Source organism: Eucalyptus grandis, chromosome 1 (assembly GCF_016545825.1).
Source record: "Eucalyptus grandis isolate ANBG69807.140 chromosome 1, ASM1654582v1, whole genome shotgun sequence".
Classification (NCBI taxonomy): Eukaryota; Viridiplantae; Streptophyta; class Magnoliopsida; order Myrtales; family Myrtaceae; genus Eucalyptus; species Eucalyptus grandis.
The window spans coordinates 19,628,482-19,648,280 of NC_052612.1; the positions used below are offsets into that span (position 1 = coordinate 19,628,482).

A 19,799-nucleotide genomic window follows, 5' to 3' on the forward strand; every position below is an offset into this window, starting at 1 on the left:
TATCACATATATATCAATTTAAAGTAAATTGAAGTTTGAGAATGAGTGTTAGAGTAGGACCGATAAAAAAAAAGAAGTAAATTTGTTACAAATATATTGATTTGAAGTTTTTATGATAATATTAGTTCGAAATAGATTGATGATGGATGTATCAATTTAAGGTTTTTTTGTTGTATTAACCCTAATAATTATCATGGAGGCCAAATACTAAGGATATTGCATGGGGGAGTTAATTTAAAGTAGGATTAAATAATGAAAAATGGAAAATTGCAAAAAGCTAAAAAAAAATTGGAAGCAATAGGCAGTCCTTTACAGAGGGGGAGAATAAGTCCCCTCTCTCCCTCTCTCTCTCCCATCTTGGCCTATAAATATCGCTGTAAGCCGATGGTGTTGAGACTAAAACCAGAGAGCAGCACTCCCTGCTCTTCCGCAGCTCGCCGCGAGCAGCGCCGCCCCAAATACCTCGCCGGAATCGGGAGCTTCCGCCGCGTCCGTCGCCGAATCGGCAGAGAGAAGAAGCGCGCGCGCGCTAGAGAGAGAGAGAGAGAGAGAAGGAGGGGGTGGAGGCCGGGAGAGAGGAGAGGAGGGGAAATGGACGCGTACAGCCTTCACCTGGCCATGGCGGCCCTCGTCGGGGCGTCGTTCGTGGCCGTCTCGGCCTACTACATGCACCGGAAGACCCTGAACCAGCTGCTGGAGTTCGCCAAGACCGTGGAGCGAGAGCGGGAGCGCGGGGACGACGACTCGGAGGAGGAGTCCCCGCAGAACCTGAGGCGGCGACGCGGCGGCGGTGGAGGAGGCTCGCGGCGCAGGGGGGGCGCGTACCGCCGCGCCTCGGCTTCGCTGCCGGACGTCACCGCCATGTCCGGCGACGGCGGCGGGATGGACGGGGACGAGCGGTGCAACGGTCCGATCGCGCTGGACGGGATTCCGGCCGGGCTGCCGAGGCTCCAGACTCTCCATGAAGGTACGGCCGATGCCGTTGGTTTTTCACGAATCTCTGCCCTTTTTTTTTTTTTTTTTTTTTTTTTTTTTTTTTTGCGGATGCGCGCGCGATTGACGCATCTTTTTCCGCTTGCTGAACCGTATCGGTTACTTCTTTTTGATTGAAAAAGGTGATTATCGAATGAACGCCTTAGTCCTTGCGTGTTTTGCTTTCTTACGCGTCGGTTTACACTCGTGTTTGTTCGGGAAGAATGGTGGGCTGAGAGCGATTTATTAGGTATTTATGGTTGAATTTTCCGGAACAATCGCTTGGCAGTGTATGTATAGTGACAAGGACGATACCTGGAAAGCTTTTTGCTAATGTCTATTTGTTCTATTCGGCGGCAGCGGTGTTTCGTGAAAATAATTTGCTTTCAACTTTCTGGTTGCTGTGTTAGAGATATTCTAATTGAATGGTACACTGCAATGGTGTTTCGTGAAAATAATTTGCTTTCAACTTTCTGGTTGCTGTGTTAGAGATATTCTAATTGAATGGTACAACCGTGCTGCCTGAGATTAGATGTCATAATCCTGTTTTGAAGCTGTGATGTTGTGTACAATTGTTGAAGTTGGATCTGAAGAGAAGTGTAAAGTAGTTAGCTGAACCGATGTTTTATGGTTTGACGTCTTGGTATTGTTCTAGTTTGTTTTCTGAACTGAAGATGGTGTGACAAAAGCAACCAAAAGTAGGTGTTGATTCTGGTTTGTTTGTTTGCGTCGTTCAAATTAATATGGGAAGAGGATATGCATAGCAAAGTGCATTTTGAGCTGTTGGGGAAGATTTTAACAGAATTATGGAAGTCAGTCTGCGGTCTTCTTCCTCAAGTCATTCTCACAGAAGAGTCATTCTTCTTATCATATGAACGAGATTGAGACTATATCGAACTATGAAATCCCAGTAGAGATGTGCTGGAATACATGTGGAAGCTCATGATTGTTGTGTGCCTATTGTACTTTCATTCTACATAAAAATCTGAATTTCATTTTTCCTTCTTTGCTTGAAATTTCTTCTAAAATTCCATCGCTGTGGCTGGCTTTCATTATGTTTTCTCTATCACTTCTGTTTCAGGAAAATCTGCTCCACTTTCTTCTTCCGTGAAGAGAGTCGGGAGTCTTATCAGACCAACTTCTCCCAAGTCTCCTGTTGCTAGTGCTAGTGCCTTTGAGAGCTTGGAAGGATCAGATGATGAAAATGACATGACTGATAATTCTAAACTAGATCCGACTTATCTCCTTACGAATGGAAATGCCGTAAGTTCTCCTTGGACTTGTGGGCGACTGCTCATTTACTTTCATTCCTGATTTTACACTGGTATCTAGTATAAATACTTAGCCCCTTTCTCTTTAAGTCAACAATTGCCCATAGCTGATGGTGAAATCGGAAGTGTAGGAATGAGTATTCATATTGCGTGCTTTATTATTATATATGTCGTCAAAGGTTATTTTCAATAATCAAAGCTCAGATTTTGTATTAAATATCATCATTGCAGGGACCAGATGGTAAAACCTCGCTGCCAAATGGTGAGCAAATACCTATGGCGGCAGCAAGCATGATTAGGTCTCATAGTGTATCTGGAGACCTGCATGGTGTGCAGCCAGATCCTATTGCCGCTGATATATTGAGGAAGGAGCCGGAGCATGAGACTTTTGTACGGCTTAAAATCAGTCCAAATGGTATATTCACATTATCGAAACATCTTGTGCTGATCCGATTGCTTCCCAACTTCTGATCACAAGAGGAGTAGGTTGGCTAGGAACTTGTATGCTAGGATATAAAAGTTCATTAAGATGAAGTCTCGTACAACCCATAAAAGCTTTCTAACGGCATCAATTGATGAAAAAAAAAATCCTTTCAAGACTTCCTTGCTCATCAAGAAAGATACCTCTTCTTGTCATACATCATCTGGTAAATTAACTATCATCGAATTGCTTTGAGTACTCACATTGATGGAGGCATAGGCAGTGCCTTCCTGTGCCGCATATTTAGTTCAGCCAATTCCTGTGTCTTCACAAAACTTTTGCCTATCCGAGGGATGTTGCTACTGCCGTTTGACATGCCAATGTCATGTTCTCTCCATTCTGATAATTGTTTTCTGATTTTCCTTTTGTCTCTTGAAAGTTGATGGGATCCGGAAGCTTAGCTCCTGTTTTGTAATCTGAAGATGTCACTTTTTACTTCAGAAGTGCATCATTTATTGCAGTAGCTGTCCAGCACTCTTAACAGTTAGAAGCTACATGAGTTTGTGCTTGATGAAAAATCTGCGATTATGAGGGGGACTATGAAGAAATTTTATACACTGGAATTACTAGTTAGTACTTCAGTAAGTTTTGGCAAATCAAGGTTGAAGCATTAGTCTATAAGCCAATTGCCACCATTATACTGCTAGAGATGTATGGCTATTTTGGGTCATTGACTCATGGAAATGTAGTCATAGTTTTTGAAGACAATGATTCTGCATATGGAATGTTATTGGTGGTGGTTTAAATTTTTCAACCATTTCATTTTTATTTTCTTCCAGAGGTGCCGGCATCTGATGAAGTTGAATCCTATTTGATTCTTCAAGAGTGCCTTGAATTACGAAGACGGTATGTATTCAGGGAATCGATTGCTCCTTGGGAAAAGGAAGTCATATCAGACCCCAGCACACCGAAGCCTAATCCTGCACCATTTTCTTACACTTCAGTGGGAAAATCTGATGTGAGCCACTAATGAGCTGTGAACTCTACAATTTGAACACCCTTAGTTTATTCAGTCAAGAAGAAGCTTATAGTTCTTTTTCATGGCGTTCGTTTTTGCTGCAGCATCATTTCGAAATGCAGGATGGAGTCGTTCATGTCTACCCGGATAAAGAATGTGAGACTTTTTCATTGCTATTTATCTTCTTCTTTCCAACAAGAAAAGATTTCTATCTATTACTACCACTTTGGAGACTCTTTTCTTCTCTTGAGAATTCATGCATGTTTGATCTCTTTTCTTCCTCAGCAAAGGAAGAGCTTTTCCCTGTTGCCGATGCAACAACCTTCTTCACAGATCTACACACTATACTTCGAGTTATAGCTTTAGGAAATGTCAGAACTTTGTGCCATCGTCGGCTAGTTCTTCTAGAGCAAGTATGTCATTCTCCTTTTACATTTGGTGATTTTTTGCCCCAAAATTCTCTAATGATCATTATTTTTCTGACAAACCTTCACTTGGGTGCTGTGCAGAAATTTAATCTTCATTTGATGCTTAATGCGGACGGGGAATTTATCGCTCAGAAAAGTGCTCCACACCGTGACTTTTATAATGTCAGAAAAGTTGATACTCATGTTCATCATTCAGCATGCATGAACCAGAAACATCTTTTGAGATTCATAAAGTCAAAGTTGAGGAAAGAACCTGATGAGGTATCAATTTGTTGTTGTGCCTTATGTTGTTGGTTCTATGCATGAGTAGATATCCTTGAGCATGTGCTATATGTTGTCAATGGAAATGGATTGGAAAGTAGTGCCGCACTATGATTTGGTACAGATTACTTCTGAATGGTGTAATGATCTAAACTGTGGTTTTAGAAAGCTGGCTTCTCATTATGGAACCTTTAAAGCTTGTGGCATTTCGTAAATTTTTACATACTATTTGTGTTGAACACATTGATATGAGTAATGACTCTTCCATCTACAAGTAGAAGATAGGTATCTGGTGGCATAAATCAGGCCATTCTTCCTGCACAATGCATACCCATCTTTAAATTTTTTGTAAGTGTAGATCATTGAGGTCAGCAAGTTGCTTGGCTGTGTTAAGTACCAGATATGAAGAAGCCTAGGCATGGCAAAAGATATTATTGGCCGGGACACATTACCATGCAAAAATGTGAGGGAAAATGCCATTTTGAAGTCAGATGCAGTCATTTCTTAGGATGGTCTTCTTGATTCTGTATCGTTACCAACTTAGAAGAATTGAAATTATACCAATAAGAGGAGAATTTTTAGTATCATTAGTCGGAGGTAATTGGAAGTTTCCTTAAATTGATTACTTGATTACTTGGTGATAACGAATTGATCAATAAGCATGAAATATCAGTGACCGGCTGTCTTTTTTTGTTTTTTCAGGTTGTAATTTTCCGTGATGGGACATATCTTACCTTAAAAGAAGTTTTTGAGAGCTTAGATTTGACAGGGTAATGAATTTCTTTTCCTGCTCTTATAATTATCCACCTGAATATGGTTCGTGTAATCTTAAAGTCCTGGTATAATCCTCCCTTTTTATTTTGGAATAGGTATGATCTGAATGTTGATCTTCTGGATGTTCATGCTGACAAGAGCACATTCCATCGTTTTGATAAGTTTAATCTCAAGTATAACCCTTGTGGTCAAAGTAGGCTCCGAGAGATATTCCTAAAACAGGATAACCTTATCCAAGGTATGTTCTATATGATCATGTTAGGCCAAAGTGCTAGATTCTTGATGGCAAAGAACTACTTAAAAATAGCTTCTGTAGATAGTGATTTTCTTTGGATATATAATGAAAAAATTTTATTAAAGAAGAAAATCTAGTACATTCAAAATGTCCAAGAATAGGACAGAACAAACAAACAAACAAAAGTAAGATGTCACAATGCTAGACAGAATTGAAGCAAGATGACCCAAGTTGAACACGGTTTTTCCAAATGCACCACATCAGACAAAGTAGTGAAATGTTTTTAAGATTCTTGGAGATTTGAGTATTGTCTGTAGGCACTTCTATAGTTAAACAGCTGGATGGCATTTCCTGGCATGATCCAAACAACTTCTGATAAGCTGAATTTATAATTACATAAATTGAGGGAGGTCATACAAAGGAGAAGATGATCAATAGATACATTCGAAGTTTGCACATATAATGCCAACCCTTGAGGATGGAATTTCGTTTTTGGAGATTCTCAATGGTAAGCATGTTAGTCTATGTACTAGAGGAAAGAAATCCTATAAGGATTACAGAGTCAGATTGCTTGTGAGGGGAAAAGGGCGAAGGGAGAAACCCCCAAGATATTTATTAGTGAACATCTTTCTATCTTCCAGATATCACACCATCTTGTCCTCCAAAAAAACAGGGACACTTTTTGAATAAAAAAGAGCTAGGGAGGAATAAATTGATGATAGCTTCTGATCATTCAGTTCATATGAAAATCAGATTCAAATGAATGAAAGCACCCTCCAAAATGAGCATGTTTGCGTTGACTTTTAAATTTTTCACTTTTATTCTTCTCATTTTTTAGTAATGTTTAGAATTTAGCATTGATTTGATTTCATGTGTGGACCCAAACCATACAATTATTGACATATTGAATCATTTGAAGTTTTTTGAATATTCTGAATATTTTTTTTTTTTCCAGATTATTGAGTGAGGGGAGAAAACCATTTTCATATACCAAAACAGACCTTCAGTAATAAAACCATTTCACTGTTGTTGGCTGCTAAAGAAAATAAACTAGGAAAAGAGATTTGAGAGGTGCTACATTATAACGCCTCTCAAGCCAGAAACAAACTCTTCTTCTACCTTCTCCAATTTCAAACTTAATCAATTTGGACAAGCTCCTTCCTTTTCTTAGGAATTTCCCGACACAAACCCCATAAACTGAAGAGACTTCCTTGGTGCACCAACCATAGAAAAATACATGTGGAATATTTTATTTTTTGCATGTTATGGGAATGTGTTGACCTACATTAACACATGTAGCACTATGTGGAAGTTGACCGAAGTGCAAAGAATACGATATTCATTATATGTTTGAGAAACATTTATGGGACTGTAAATGTGTTTGAGAAGATAATGTGGTAATTATGTTTGCAAGTTAATTTAGGAAGGATTTTGAGAGGGAAAAAAATGCAGTGGTATAAGAAAAGTTTCAAATTCAAGATGAAACCAAAGCAAAAGGGGTAGTCTGACCAACCAAATATTTGAACTTTAAGTTCAATTTCAAAAAGCTTAAAGTAATACAAAAACTGCATTATCCATCATGACATAGAATTCAATGAAGTGGTGTAAAATTATTTATGCCATCCACTTCTACTAGTGGGATAAAACTTGGTTTTTTGTTTTATATAGATGGTAAAAACATAAAGTAGTGATCTTACCTTTACCAAAAAGAAAAAAAAAACATAAAGTAGTGTGTTTAATGTTTTAGTTTGGTTTAGATGGGAAATATTGCAGAATAGTGATAACGGGTGGATTGGCAAATTAAAAGGAAACACAAATGCGACAAATGGATACTCAGCACCTAAGGAATCCACCCTAGGATGCAAGGGTGTATAACTCACCACTTAATGGAATCCACCAAAGAGATAATGTTTTAGTGTTACTCTAATCCAAGAGATTGATTAGATCACAAATCTGAAATTTCATTAATCAAAATACCATTAACCCTCAAGGAAACCTTAGAGGAGTTTTAATGGACTCAATTTGGAATGACACTCCAAGCATAGGCACTTTTTTCTCTTTAGTTTCCCAGACAAGACCAACAATCCTTAAAGAAAAGGACAAATGAACGATAATAAAAATTCACATTAACAACATTATATCATCAATAAATTATTGAATTCATGATCGCAAAAAGCAAAAATGTTCTCAACTTTGAAACATAGTTTTACTTAGAAAATAGACTTTTTTTTTTTTTTTAATTTTTACTGATTTAAAAGTATACAGGAGATAAGGTTACTTATTTTTGTTTGGAAAGTTAGATAAATTTGGCATGTGAAGGAGAAGGATAGTATGATTATTCTTAATGTTAATGTAAATATTGAATCAAATCTTCTGATCTATGGGTGGTTTGGTTAATGTTAACATAAAATGATGTGTTTTAGCCAAAAAGGGTGCTGCCCTGCTGCAAACTAATTGTATCATCTCTGCATACTGGATAGGCCGTTTCCTTGCTGAGCTGACGCAACAAGTATTTTCTGACCTTGAAGCAAGTAAATATCAGGTTAATCTCAACTCCCTTTCGTGATATATCTTTTCATAGTATGTCTTTGATTTGAGTTATCGAATCTTTGGTTCTACCATGGCCAGAAGAAAATTACACTTTGGATGTTGCTGCAGCAACCCTCCTTTCCCCTCTTTCTGTGAAGGCAGAATATGCAGTAACACAGTCCCTCACTCATGCACCTCGATATGCACGAATCCATCCACACACATGCTAGTGTTTTCTTTTGTGATCCTTTCTGTCGCCAACGCATTTACATATGCACATCCATGCCTATTTACTCACCCACTCAGACTGATTCTTCACTGCCTTTTGTTTTTCCCTATGACTAAGAGTATAATAGCCCCTTTCCTTTTATGTTGGCTTTGCTTCATATCAGGGTGCATCTTGAATGGTTGAATATACTTTTTTTGTCTGTCCATTCATACAGATGGCCGAGTACAGGATATCCATATACGGTAGAAAAATGAGTGAATGGGATCAATTGGCTAGCTGGATAGTGAACAATGAATTATACAGCGAGAATGTTGTATGGTTAATTCAGGTAGTTTCCTTCACTCTGATGCCAACTTACATTCTGAAGTGTTTTTACACTTTTGCTGGTATCATTTTGACTTTCAATATTCAAAGATATAAAGGGGACCCTTTTGACATCTTATGTTTACCTTTTCTGGACAGTGGTACCTTTGTTGTTTTTGATCCCACTTGTCAATACTTAATGACACGTTGTCATTTTACCTCTGTTGTGTTTAGTCCCACTTGTAAATACTAAATGATTCACTTGGTAAATGTTGAGCTTGCTTTGGACCCTAAAAGGTAAACATTGGTAGAAGAACTAGTTGTACGATGGCAATGGAAATCAAAATTAAGAAGAGTAACAGTGTATGGTTTCTTAGAGATATTATTGCCTTACATTGTTACCGGAAGTTGTCTGGCTATTTTAAATGGCCTTTTTTTTTTTTTTTTTTTTTTTGTTGATGTTAATGGCCTTATCTTCACTTCCTAATCTTCGTTTCCAGCTTCCACGGCTGTACAACATATACAAAGAAATGGGAATTGTGACATCTTTCCAGAACATCCTTGACAATATATTCATACCCCTCTTTGAGGTCACAATTGATCCAGATTCACATCCACAGCTACATGTTTTCCTTAAACAGGTGCTGACTTTGGAATGGAAGTTCCTGAATTTTCTCCAGACTCCTTTAGGCGCTCACTGAACTTATCCCTTTCAGGTTGTTGGCTTGGATTTGGTGGATGATGAAAGCAAGCCTGAAAGGCGCCCAACGAAACATATGCCCACACCTGCTCAATGGACTAATGTATTCAATCCAGCATTTTCATACTATGCTTACTATTGTTACGCTAATCTCTACACCTTGAACAAGGTTTGTACATTTTTTCTTTTTAAGATAACATTCTTAAGGAAACTATGGTCCTCTTTTTTTCTTGATATGCTCATTACTCTTACTTTGATGAGAGAAAATAAGGATAGAAACAACCACACATTTTTGCTAGAGCTGTTACTCACTCAATGGAATAGTTGCAAAAATGAGGGGATTATGTGAAGAGGTTTTGATCCATTTCTCCTAGATGACTGAGTCCTCATCTAAAGCTTACTCTGCAAAATGGTAGTTGGTTCATGAGCTAACAAGAAGATTTCAGCATACTTTCACCAATTAAGACACAACGCCACTACTGGTGGTGACTCCCTTACTATTTATAGAAGAGCCCTTTTTAATTTTTCAAGTTACAGACTTAGGTCTCTTAGGAGTTTTTCCAACATTGTGTTCATTCAAAATATTAGAGCTAGTAATAACATAAACTTTGATAGTTTTCATTATCTAGATTTGGACATTTCTGCTCTTTTCTTGAGCTCTTGTTTCTTTCAATTTTTCCTCTTGACTTGCAAATTAAAGATTAGAAGTTTGTTTATTTTGGTCTCAAGTGCTGACCTGCTACACTTTTTTTCCAGCTTCGAGAGTTGAAGGGAATGACAACTATAAGATTTCGTCCACATTCGGGAGAGGTACTTGTGGTCTATTTTGATTGTTGGCAAACACATTTTCTAGATACCTTACTTATGCTAATATTTACAGGCTGGTGACATTGATCACCTTGCTGCGACATTTCTCACTTCTCACAACATTGCACATGGGATCAATTTGAGAAAGTCTCCCGTACTCCAGTATCTGTATTTTCTTTCACAAGTGAGTAGCACAGTTGAATTTATCTGCCAATACTATTTATTTGTTGCCATCATCTGCCAATTCGAAATTTGTACCTGATGTGTTTCACTGGTATTCATTCAGATCGGTCTGGCCATGTCTCCTCTGAGCAACAATTCTTTATTTCTAGACTATCACAGAAATCCATTTCAAATGTTTTTCCAAAGGGGTTTAAATGTGTCTCTTTCCACGGATGATCCGCTTCAGATCCACCTCACTAAGGAACCTTTGGTTGAAGAGTACAGCATAGCTGCATCGGTGAGTTCTCTTGACCTTTTCAATAACCTCTCTTTGAACTTCATGATCTTGTGAAGATAATTGTGCTTGCGAGTGTTGAAATTATACTAATGTATTGTTTTTGCAGGTTTGGAAATTGAGTTCATGTGATCTATGTGAAATTGCTCGAAATTCTGTACTGCAGTCAGGTTTCTCGCATGCTTTAAAGGTACATGCAAATGCAGATTTATCAAATTTAGGAATGTTAAACTAGCTGGAAGTTGGCTTAGAGTAGTCTGTGTTGATTCCATTCTACAAAAGTATGAGGATCATCTCCTGTACTTCTCAAATCTCCGGGGTTATTCCTTTTAAGGGCATTTGAGATTTCCAAGTTACTATCCGTTATTTTCTCATTTTACTTGGTGTTCTGCAGCAAGTGGATGTACTTTGTTTATAATGATGGAAAATGTGGCACATATATTTTGCATCTGATTCAAATGGTCAAATTTGATCTTGGCACGATTAGGCCATTCTTAATTTTCTTTTTTTCACTAAAACTTTCCAGTTCAAGCATTTAAATGACTTTGCTGAAGCTTAACCGCTCATGCGCTCATGCTAATTCTGAATCCAGTCAGGAACCATGACAATTAATTTTTGCTTATTTCTGATATCAAAAGAGCCACATAGCTACCAACTAGGATGGATGGATAGTCTATGTACTGGATGACTTTGGAGGAGTTACTTATGAATAATCGTCTGGCATTTATTATTTGTTATCTTACCCAACTCTTTCTATTGACTCCATTCTATGAAGGTTCCTGAAGTGAGTTTGAATGTATTGCCTTCAGTCTTCCGCATAAATGAGTTACTGTTTGATTACATATGTTTGCGTTGATTACTAGGCATCATTTGCTAATGGTGCTTCCTATTTATCCTCTGAATTTATATTTCAGTCTCATTGGATTGGGAAAGGGTACTACAAGAGGGGAGCAGATGGAAATGATATTCGCAAGACAAATGTGCCTCATATCAGGATTGAATTTCGTGATATGGTATGGTCTTTTGATGCTAGTTTTCTAGATGTGATCTTTCTATCACTCATTTCCCGCTTGTTATTTCTCCTTTGAAGGCTACTCTATTGGATTGTTTACTTTTGACTATTGGCTACGATTCTAATATATCTGAATAGAAATTCCAAAACAAAATAAATCAAACATGGACTACATAGAATTTGCCATATTTTCTGAGGTAGATGAAAGATATTTGTTGGGGAAACAAGGTCTGCGTGAATAGACTAGTCCTTTTTCATTTTCAGTCATGGATGGGGGCATTATAGCAGGGATTTTACCTTAACCTCCCAAGTTTTGTTGGCACCACTACTTAAAAGCTTCATCTCCTGAGCTAATATGATTTCTTTCTGAGGGAAACTTCTGCCCTTAAGTTTGCTACACGCAATTTAGAGGGTCATCTATTTGGTACTTAATTAAAGTAGACCAAGTTGGTAGTAAGTGGAAATTCATGCAATTGATTACTTTGCAGATCTGGAGAGAGGAGATGCAGCAAGTTTATGCAGGCAGTGCAAATTTCCCCGAAGAACTTGACATTAAGTGATCGGAAGGGATAAGACGTATGTCTTGCATGAATAGTTGGCACAGGATGCAGTGCCTATAAGGTTGGTTTCATCATGATAGATTTTGATATCATGCGATTTATTCATCCTCGTAATTATATTCCTGTAATTTGCAGGAAACAAGCATCGGATTCCTATATTATTAGTAGCCCAATTTCTGCAGAAGTTTTGCTTGCTTTGAACCAATAAACCAAGAGAAATTAGCTGAAATTTGCGGACAAGCTGGGTCGCATAGAGGAGGATTAAGCTTCACGTGGTGCACGTGCCCTATATATATAGTTTGTAGTCTGCCCTCGGGAAAGCATGGCCATCCTGGGGAAAGATCATGGGCTAGAGTTTCTGTAATTTCTGGCATAGAATTCGTACAATTTCCGATTTTACACAGGCCAAATTTTGTCCCCTCAAGTTTTCATGTAAGATGCTGACATAAAACGGCGAGATGCAAAACTGATGCTTGATGATTTCGGGCATATTTGCGGTCCTTTCTGCTACAATTTGGCGTGTTACTTGGGTTCTTCTCTCTCCCTGGCCCCCCGGCGGCGGGGGATGTGAACTGCTCCTTTTTTATGCTTGGCCACATTTTTCAATTCGTCATTGATGGGCATCTTCAAGTTGCTCGAAATTCTCCACGAGAATTTAGCATTCACAAACATCTCCATCTGCGTCGAACCAGGACTGCGTATCACCACAGAGAATCAGATGCGATGTCATGTACCCCCCGTGGCGTGGCTTGGCTTTGCTGGATTATCGCACCACCCATGATAGATGTAGATAATCTACACCCAGCATCGGGACCGGCTCACTGAGAGCGGAATGGTCGGATTCTCAGATCTCACAATTGATGTGGGCCAAAACTGATTTAAACGGGTTTTTAGTCTCTTCAAGTAGTCGAGTTAGTGATGTTGGCTAAATAAATTGCGACTATCATGAAAAGTCGGTATGTCAATTAGGATGGCAAACCGTTGAGTGAGTCTTACATCCGTCGGGTTAAAACTACTGCGACATCATACGATATTTGGATTTCTTTAACTTGAAGTTCCAATGACGAAGGGATTGGTGATCTGAAAATTGGCTGTTGCGATTACAATTGCTCGGTGCTCTATTTTCTCCTACAAATCTTCATTTTGTTTGATAGAACCAGCAGTTGGGATATCAAGTTCCAAGGTCTCTCTCCCTAAACGATTCGAACACCGTATCTTCTGCCATCAAAACCTTATAACGGCAAATTTAGAGTCCTATTACAAATAGCACATGCTATGTAGATAAGATGGGTAATTGTTGACAAAGTGCGTCAATAGGCTAAAACTAAGCAACGAGTCCATGGTCATGAGATCCAGTCATCTCTGTAGCTCTCATTCATTTGGATTTGTCATCCTTCTCTCTGACTCAATTGGCTGGAAAAATTAGGATTCTTGATGCAGCCGTGGGACAATGGTACCAAAGAAGGAATCGTGAGGACCTCAATTTATTTAATTGATTCAGTGCTAACTTTGTTGCTTTCTCTCCACTATATAATAACCGTCGAGTCATCTTTAATCAATTAGTTGCGATTGTAAGGACCTCCATATGAAGTTGTCGTCTCTTTTGCATTGTGGTCTCAAAAGCTAATTGAGATTTTTTCCTCAAGTGTAGCGTGGCATGGGGGACACAATCTTGCAGCCATCAACTTTGGCGGATGCCATTCTTGTATTCAGCATTGTAGTTGGTACCCATGCCACAATCTTGTAGCCATCAACTTTGGAGGATGCCATTCTTGTATTCAGCATTGTAGTTGGTATTGTACGTACGTATGTACCGGTGTACTTCAAAGTTCAAAAGCTCTCGTCAAGAATTTGCTTTTATCAACTTGAGCAACTACCGAAATAGAAGAAAGATTGAAGAGTTGTAGCTTCTACGGATCAAACAGAAGTACCTATGAAGCAATGCCAGTCATTCGGCTTTTAGTTACGATTTCGAATTCTCGGTGCTCCCTTTCTCCTACAAATTTTCATTTATGTTGATAGAATCAGCTATTGGGATATCAAGTTCGAGCTCTCTAAATGACTCTTCCACTCTGTATCTTCTGCCATCAAAACCCCGTAACGGCAACTCAGATTGAGCATTACGAGAGCGCTATTACAAATAGCACAGGCTAAGTAGATAAGTGGATAAGGTAATTGTTGACAGCATGCGTCAATAGGTGAGAAAAGTATCAAAAAAGTCATAAACCCATTGTATTGGTACCAATTCAGTTCTAAACATTTTAATTGAACCAATTCAGTCCTAAACATTTTAATATTGGTATTAATTCAATCCATCCAGCTAATTTTGTCTGGCCGGTGCTGACGTGGACGTCGGCCGGTGATGGGACTCTGACGTGGCAATTTTTATGATTTTTTTTATTATTTTTTCGAACTTTTTATTAATTTTTTTCTTTTTCCTTTTCTTTTCTGCTTTCTTCCTCATAGTGGCCGGCGAGGGCCGCACCTCACTTGCCGCCGCAAGGGTCGCAGCCCTCGCGCGGCCTCTCCTGTGGCCACCGGCGAGGCGGCTTTGCCCGGATCTAGGCGAGGCTAGCCTCGCCCGCGACCGGCGAGGCCATGGCGGCCATCGCTAGGGCGGAGGCGAGGGCCCCGAAGCCCTCGATTGTTGGGGCGGCGGGCTAGGGTTTCGGAGGCGAAGATCGGGCGGAGGAGCGGCGGCGTGAGGCACGGGAGGTGGGGGACTAGGGCCTTGAATTGGGATTTCGTGGAGGTGAGGGCGGCGATGATGAGGTCGAGAAGCTCCGGGGTCAACAACGGAGGAGGCGCTAGGGACTCAGCGGCAAGGCCAGGGCGAGGCTAGCCTCACCAAGATCTGGGCTAAGCCGCCTCGCTTGCGGCCCTGGGCAAGGCCGAGCCAACGGCCCTAGGAGAGGCCAGACGAGGGCCGCGACCCTCACCGGCAACAGGTGAGGGCTTCGCGGTCCTCGCCCAGTGGCCAGCGAGCCTCACTGGAGGCTCACCGGCCACCACTAGGAAGAAGGCGGAAAATAAAAGGAAAAAGAAAAAAAGAAAAAATTAATAAAAAAAAAAAAAAATCATAAAAAAATCATAAAAATTGCCATGTCGGTGTCCGACCACCGGCCGGCCAAAATTGATTGGATGGACTGAATTTGTACCAATATTAAAAGGTTTAGGACTGAATTGGTCTAATTGAAAAGTTTAGCACTGAATTGATACCAATACAATAGGTTTAGGAATTTTTTGGTACTTTTCCCTCAATAGGCTAAAACTAAGCGATGAGTTCATGGTTATGAGATCTAGTCATCTATGTAGTTCTCACTCATCTAGATTTGTCATCTTCTCTCCCTAACTCAATTGGTTGGAAATTAGGGCTCAAAGGAAAAAATTAGGGTTTTTGGTCCACGATGATACTAGAAAAGGAATTGCGAAACAATGAAGTTATGATTGTGTAGACCTCAATTTACTTAATTAATTCAATGCTAGCTTTGTTGATGTCTTTTCACTAAGTGACAACCACTTGAGTTAATCTTTAATTAATTAGTTATGATTGTAGAGACCTCCATATGAAGTTGTCCTCCTTCTGTATCGTGGTCCCAAAAGCTAATTAATTAATTTTTCTTGAGTACAGCGTCCGTATAGGGGGACACAATCTTGCAGCCATCAACTTTGGAGGACGTGATTCTCGTAGTCTGCTTTGTAGTTGGTATTACACGTATGTATGTGCCTATGTACTTTAAAGTTCAAAAGCTCTTGCCAAGAATTTGCTATTATCAACTTGAGCAGCTGCTGGAATCGAAGAAAGATTGAAGAGTTGTTGATTCTGGGAATCAAACAGAAGTACCTATGAAGCAATGCCAGTTAGTCGGCTGTTAGTTTTGATCAAGCTAAAGCAGGTGAGTCTTGTCAATCAAATCCTTAGCGCGCTGTACACACGCGTAAAGCCCTCTACCGTCTCTTATGGATTCCTCTTTGCGGAGGATCCTGACGTGCTACAAGGGAATGGATTTAAGTAAAGAAGCAAAGATCCTGACTCTGCTGATCATAGTAGTAATCTCATGGGGGGATCTATATGGCGAACTTATCTTAATGATGCAAGTATTTAGTGGTCTGAAAACATGCATGAAATGTGTCCAAAATGCTGGACGTTCCATCTCTGCGACGGATTTTCGTTTTTTGTCGAAGGGGTCAAGGGAACGTCGCCTTCATTTCACGCCATGCGAATGCCGGGCTCTTTGAGGACTTTTATTGTCATCCAAATTGGATTTACCTGAAGATTTCTAGTTGCTGCTTTCACTACATGCGTTCTGTGGAGTTGGATATTTTGATTAAAGGGCAGAGAGAGCTGCCGGTGGATCTCAACTGAGCTGAGGATCACGTGGAAGAGATTCCACGAGCTTTTCGAAAGAGCTTAAGAGAGGAAAAGATCTGATGAGCATGTAGACCCAACTGTACCTATTTTCAGTTTCCATTTATGGTCTTCAAAAGATGTCTGATTGGAACTTATTTTGACCTCTCAGTTGTTATGATCATGTGGTCTGTTCCTCATCTTCAAATTAAACTCTCACTCTTCTATTTCGAAGTCTTTTACAGTCGAATCCACTATGCAGCTACAAAATGGAATAGACGAGGATATACTTTCCCGTATAAGTGGCAAAAGTACGTTTTTGAAACAAAAATGACAGCTTTGTTAGGTAAATTTCATGACGTTTTAACAAAAGTTAACTGCAGTTAGTTAACAACGGATGGAAAGTGATGCCAGGTGATAGAACTCAAGATGCAAACTCGCATTTTCCAAAATAGAGGATGGAAAATGGTAAAGGGATGAAAAGTAAAAATGCTTTTCTGGTATATTCATCTAATTTATATGATAATAAGTTCTAAAATATCGTTACAAACTATGCCTTAGCCATACCAAAGAGCTATCCAAATACTTCTCTGTAGCAAGCAAATTGCCGAAGGATCAAAGCATCTTGTGCTTGGTGCAAGCACCATAAACCAATCATGATGTAAATGTGTCCCATCTTTATATGTTTTAGCTACTGGTTGAATTATCCGATGAATGGGAGTATAGGGACAAGAAAATATTAGGTGCACCTTGTAGCCAGCGCAACAAGAAAATAATCTGACATTGAGCCCCATTTTGGACACGTGTCATAACTCAAGAGCCTTCTTTTTTGTTGGGCTGGCTACACAAGATGCACCCAATATTTTCTCGTAAAGATGTCACTTCTAAAAATAGAAGAACACGAACATATTCTTCTTCTTAATTATGTGGAAAAGATAAAAAGCCATCAAGTTCCAAAGACATCTTCACTCTTACACAAGAGTTAACGTGCGTTCCCTACTCAAAAGAACAATTTACTTTTGCTTTCTGTATTACTTTGTTTCATTAATCACACCATCTGTAGGTGCATCAACATCATTAATCTTGCCGAAAAATTTCACGAAATCCATATTTGGACCCATCAAGTACCTGCAAAATGGCCACAATGAGGTTCGGCAAAAAATCAACCCATCAAGCACTCCAAGGAAAATAGAAGGGAGAAAGAGATACGGAGAAGCATTGACAGTGATTATTCAACTTAGATGATTTGAAGAACATCCAAAAATATCAAGTCATGCAGAAAACTCTGTTTAAAATTTACTACATGCTGATCTCACTACAATACTAACCACAGATAAAGAAAGTAAGCAGCTAGATTGAATAACAAAGAATTAGGGTTCTTGGTGTAACTATGGAGACAACGGTACTAGAAAAGGAATCGTGAAATAGTGAAATTGTGATTGTGGAGACCTCAATTTATTTAATCAATTTGGTGCAAGCTTTGTTGCTTTCTTTCCACTATAGGACAATCAGTAAGTCATTCTTTAATTAATTAGTTGAGATTGTGGGTTCCATATGAAGTTGTCGTCCTTTTTGAATTGTGGTCCCATATGTTAATTAAAATTTTCTTTTCCTTGGATGCAGCGCCAGCATGGGGGGACACAATCTTGCAGCCATCAAATTTGGATGATGCAATTCTCGTTTTCAGTTTTGTAGTTGGTATTATACGTATGTATATCTGATGTACTTCAAAGTTTAAAAGCTCTTGTCAAGAAATTGCTATTATCAACTTGAGCAACTGCCGAAATCGAAGAAAGATTGAAGAGTTGTTGCTTCTACGGATCAAGCAGATGTACCTATGAAGCAATGCCAGTTATTCGGCTTTTAGTTTCGATCAACTTAAGCAGGCGAATGATGTCAATCAAATTCCTTAGTGCGCTGTGCGCACGCGGTAAAGCCATTTGCTGTCTCTTACGGTTTCTCTGTGCGGAGGATCCTGATGTGCTGCAAGGCAATAGATCCCGACTCTGCTGTTCTTATTGTTTGTGAAGTAGAAGTAATCTCATGGGGGGGATCTATAGCGCGAACTTATCTTGATGATGAAGTATTTAGCGGTCTGAAAACATGCACGAAATGTGTCCCAAATGCTGGACGCTCCATTTCCACGATGAATTTTTGCTTTTTGTTGAAGGGATCGAGGGAACGTCGCCTTCATTTCACGCCAGGCGAATGCTGGGCTCTTAGAGGGATTTTACTGTCCCCCAAATTGGGTTTATCTGAAGATTTCTAATTGCTGCTTCCGCTTCATGCTTTCCGTGGAGTTGGATATTCTGAATAAAGGGCAGTGGAGCTCACCTGAGCTGAGGATCACATGGAAGAGATTCCACCAGCTTTCTGAAAGAGCTTAAGACAGGAAGAGATCTGATGAGGATTTAGATCCTAACTGTACCTATTTTCAGGTTGTATTTACGGTCCTCAAAAGATGTCTGATTGGAACTTATTTTGACCTCAGTTGTTATGATCATGTGGTCTGTTGCTCATCTTCAAATTAAAATCTCACCCTTCTATTTCGATGTCTTCTATAGTCGAATCAACTATGCAGCTACAAAATGGAATAGACGAGGTTGTACTGTCCCGTATAAGTGGCAAAAGTATGTTTTCGAAACAAAAATGACAGTTTTATTAGGTAAATTTCATGATTGTTTTAACAAAAGTTAACTGCAGTTAGTTAACAACGGATGGAAAGTGAAGCCAAGCGATAGTACTCAAGATGCAAACTCGCATTTTCCAAAATGGAGAATGGAAAGTGGTAATGGGATGAAGAGTAAATATGCTTTTTCAGTATATTCCTCTAATTTATATGATAATAAGTTCTAAAGTATCGTTACGGACTATGCCTTGGCTAGACCAAAGAACTATAAAAATACTTCTCGGCAGCAAGCAAATTGCAGAAGGAGCAAAGCCTTTTGTGCTCGGTGCAGCCCCCATAAACCAATCAAGAATGGATCTGAGAGAAACGAGAGCGAGAGAGAGAGAGAGAGAACTTTCAAAATAATCTGACGTTGGGCCCCATTTTGGATACATGTCGCGGCTTTAAGGGCCTTCTTTTTTGTTGCGTTGGCCACACAAGGTGTGCGCCTAATATTTTCTTGTTCCTACACTCCCATTCATTGATAATTCAACTAGTAGCCAAAACATATAAAAATGTCACTTTTAGAAACAGAAGAACGCAAACATATCCTTCCTCTTAATTATGTGGAAAAGATAAAAAGCAGTCAAATTCCTAAAAAGGGAATTAGTTTCTGCTTTATACGTGTGTGCCCAAAGTCAAACTTTGACTCTGGCCCCACCATAACTTTCCTTCTCTACGTGCATGGGCTTCCTTCGACGTGAATGTTTGTGCGTGCGCCCAAGGTCAAACTTTTGACCTTAGGCCCCACCACCTTCCTCATTCGACTTCCTCCTGCAGGAAGAAAATAATAAAAGGAAAACCCT

The 19,799-nt window shown here is 39.5% G+C and overlaps 1 protein-coding gene across 1 annotated transcript; it reads left to right on the forward strand.

Annotated features, from left to right (window-relative positions):
• Positions 1-379: 379 nt before the first annotated feature.
• Positions 380-12,490, forward strand: LOC104421999 (AMP deaminase). Its single transcript, XM_010034235.3, has 20 exons — positions 380-967; positions 2,054-2,235; positions 2,475-2,658; positions 3,504-3,682; positions 3,787-3,838; positions 3,968-4,095; positions 4,192-4,371; positions 5,074-5,141; positions 5,241-5,383; positions 7,861-7,922; positions 8,353-8,466; positions 8,942-9,082; positions 9,158-9,310; positions 9,898-9,951; positions 10,022-10,132; positions 10,235-10,408; positions 10,515-10,595; positions 11,320-11,418; positions 11,906-12,038; positions 12,113-12,490. The coding sequence occupies exons 1-19, from the start codon at positions 385-387 to the stop codon at positions 11,975-11,977; spliced, it is 2,760 nt and encodes a 919-aa protein (XP_010032537.2). The 5' UTR covers positions 380-384; the 3' UTR covers positions 11,978-12,038; positions 12,113-12,490.
• Positions 12,491-19,799: the final 7,309 nt, after the last annotated feature.

Bases quoted from the DNA above. Each gene is read 5' to 3' on its own strand.
- LOC104421999 (XM_010034235.3), top strand. From the start codon at position 385: ATGGTGTTGAGACTAAAACCAGAGAGCAGCACTCCCTGCTCTTCCGCA. The intron at 4,096-4,191 runs GTATGTCATTCT...GGTGCTGTGCAG, and splicing joins GGCTAGTTCTTCTAGAGCAA to AAATTTAATCTTCATTTGAT. The intron at 10,133-10,234 runs GTGAGTAGCACA...GTATTCATTCAG, and splicing joins ATCTGTATTTTCTTTCACAA to ATCGGTCTGGCCATGTCTCC.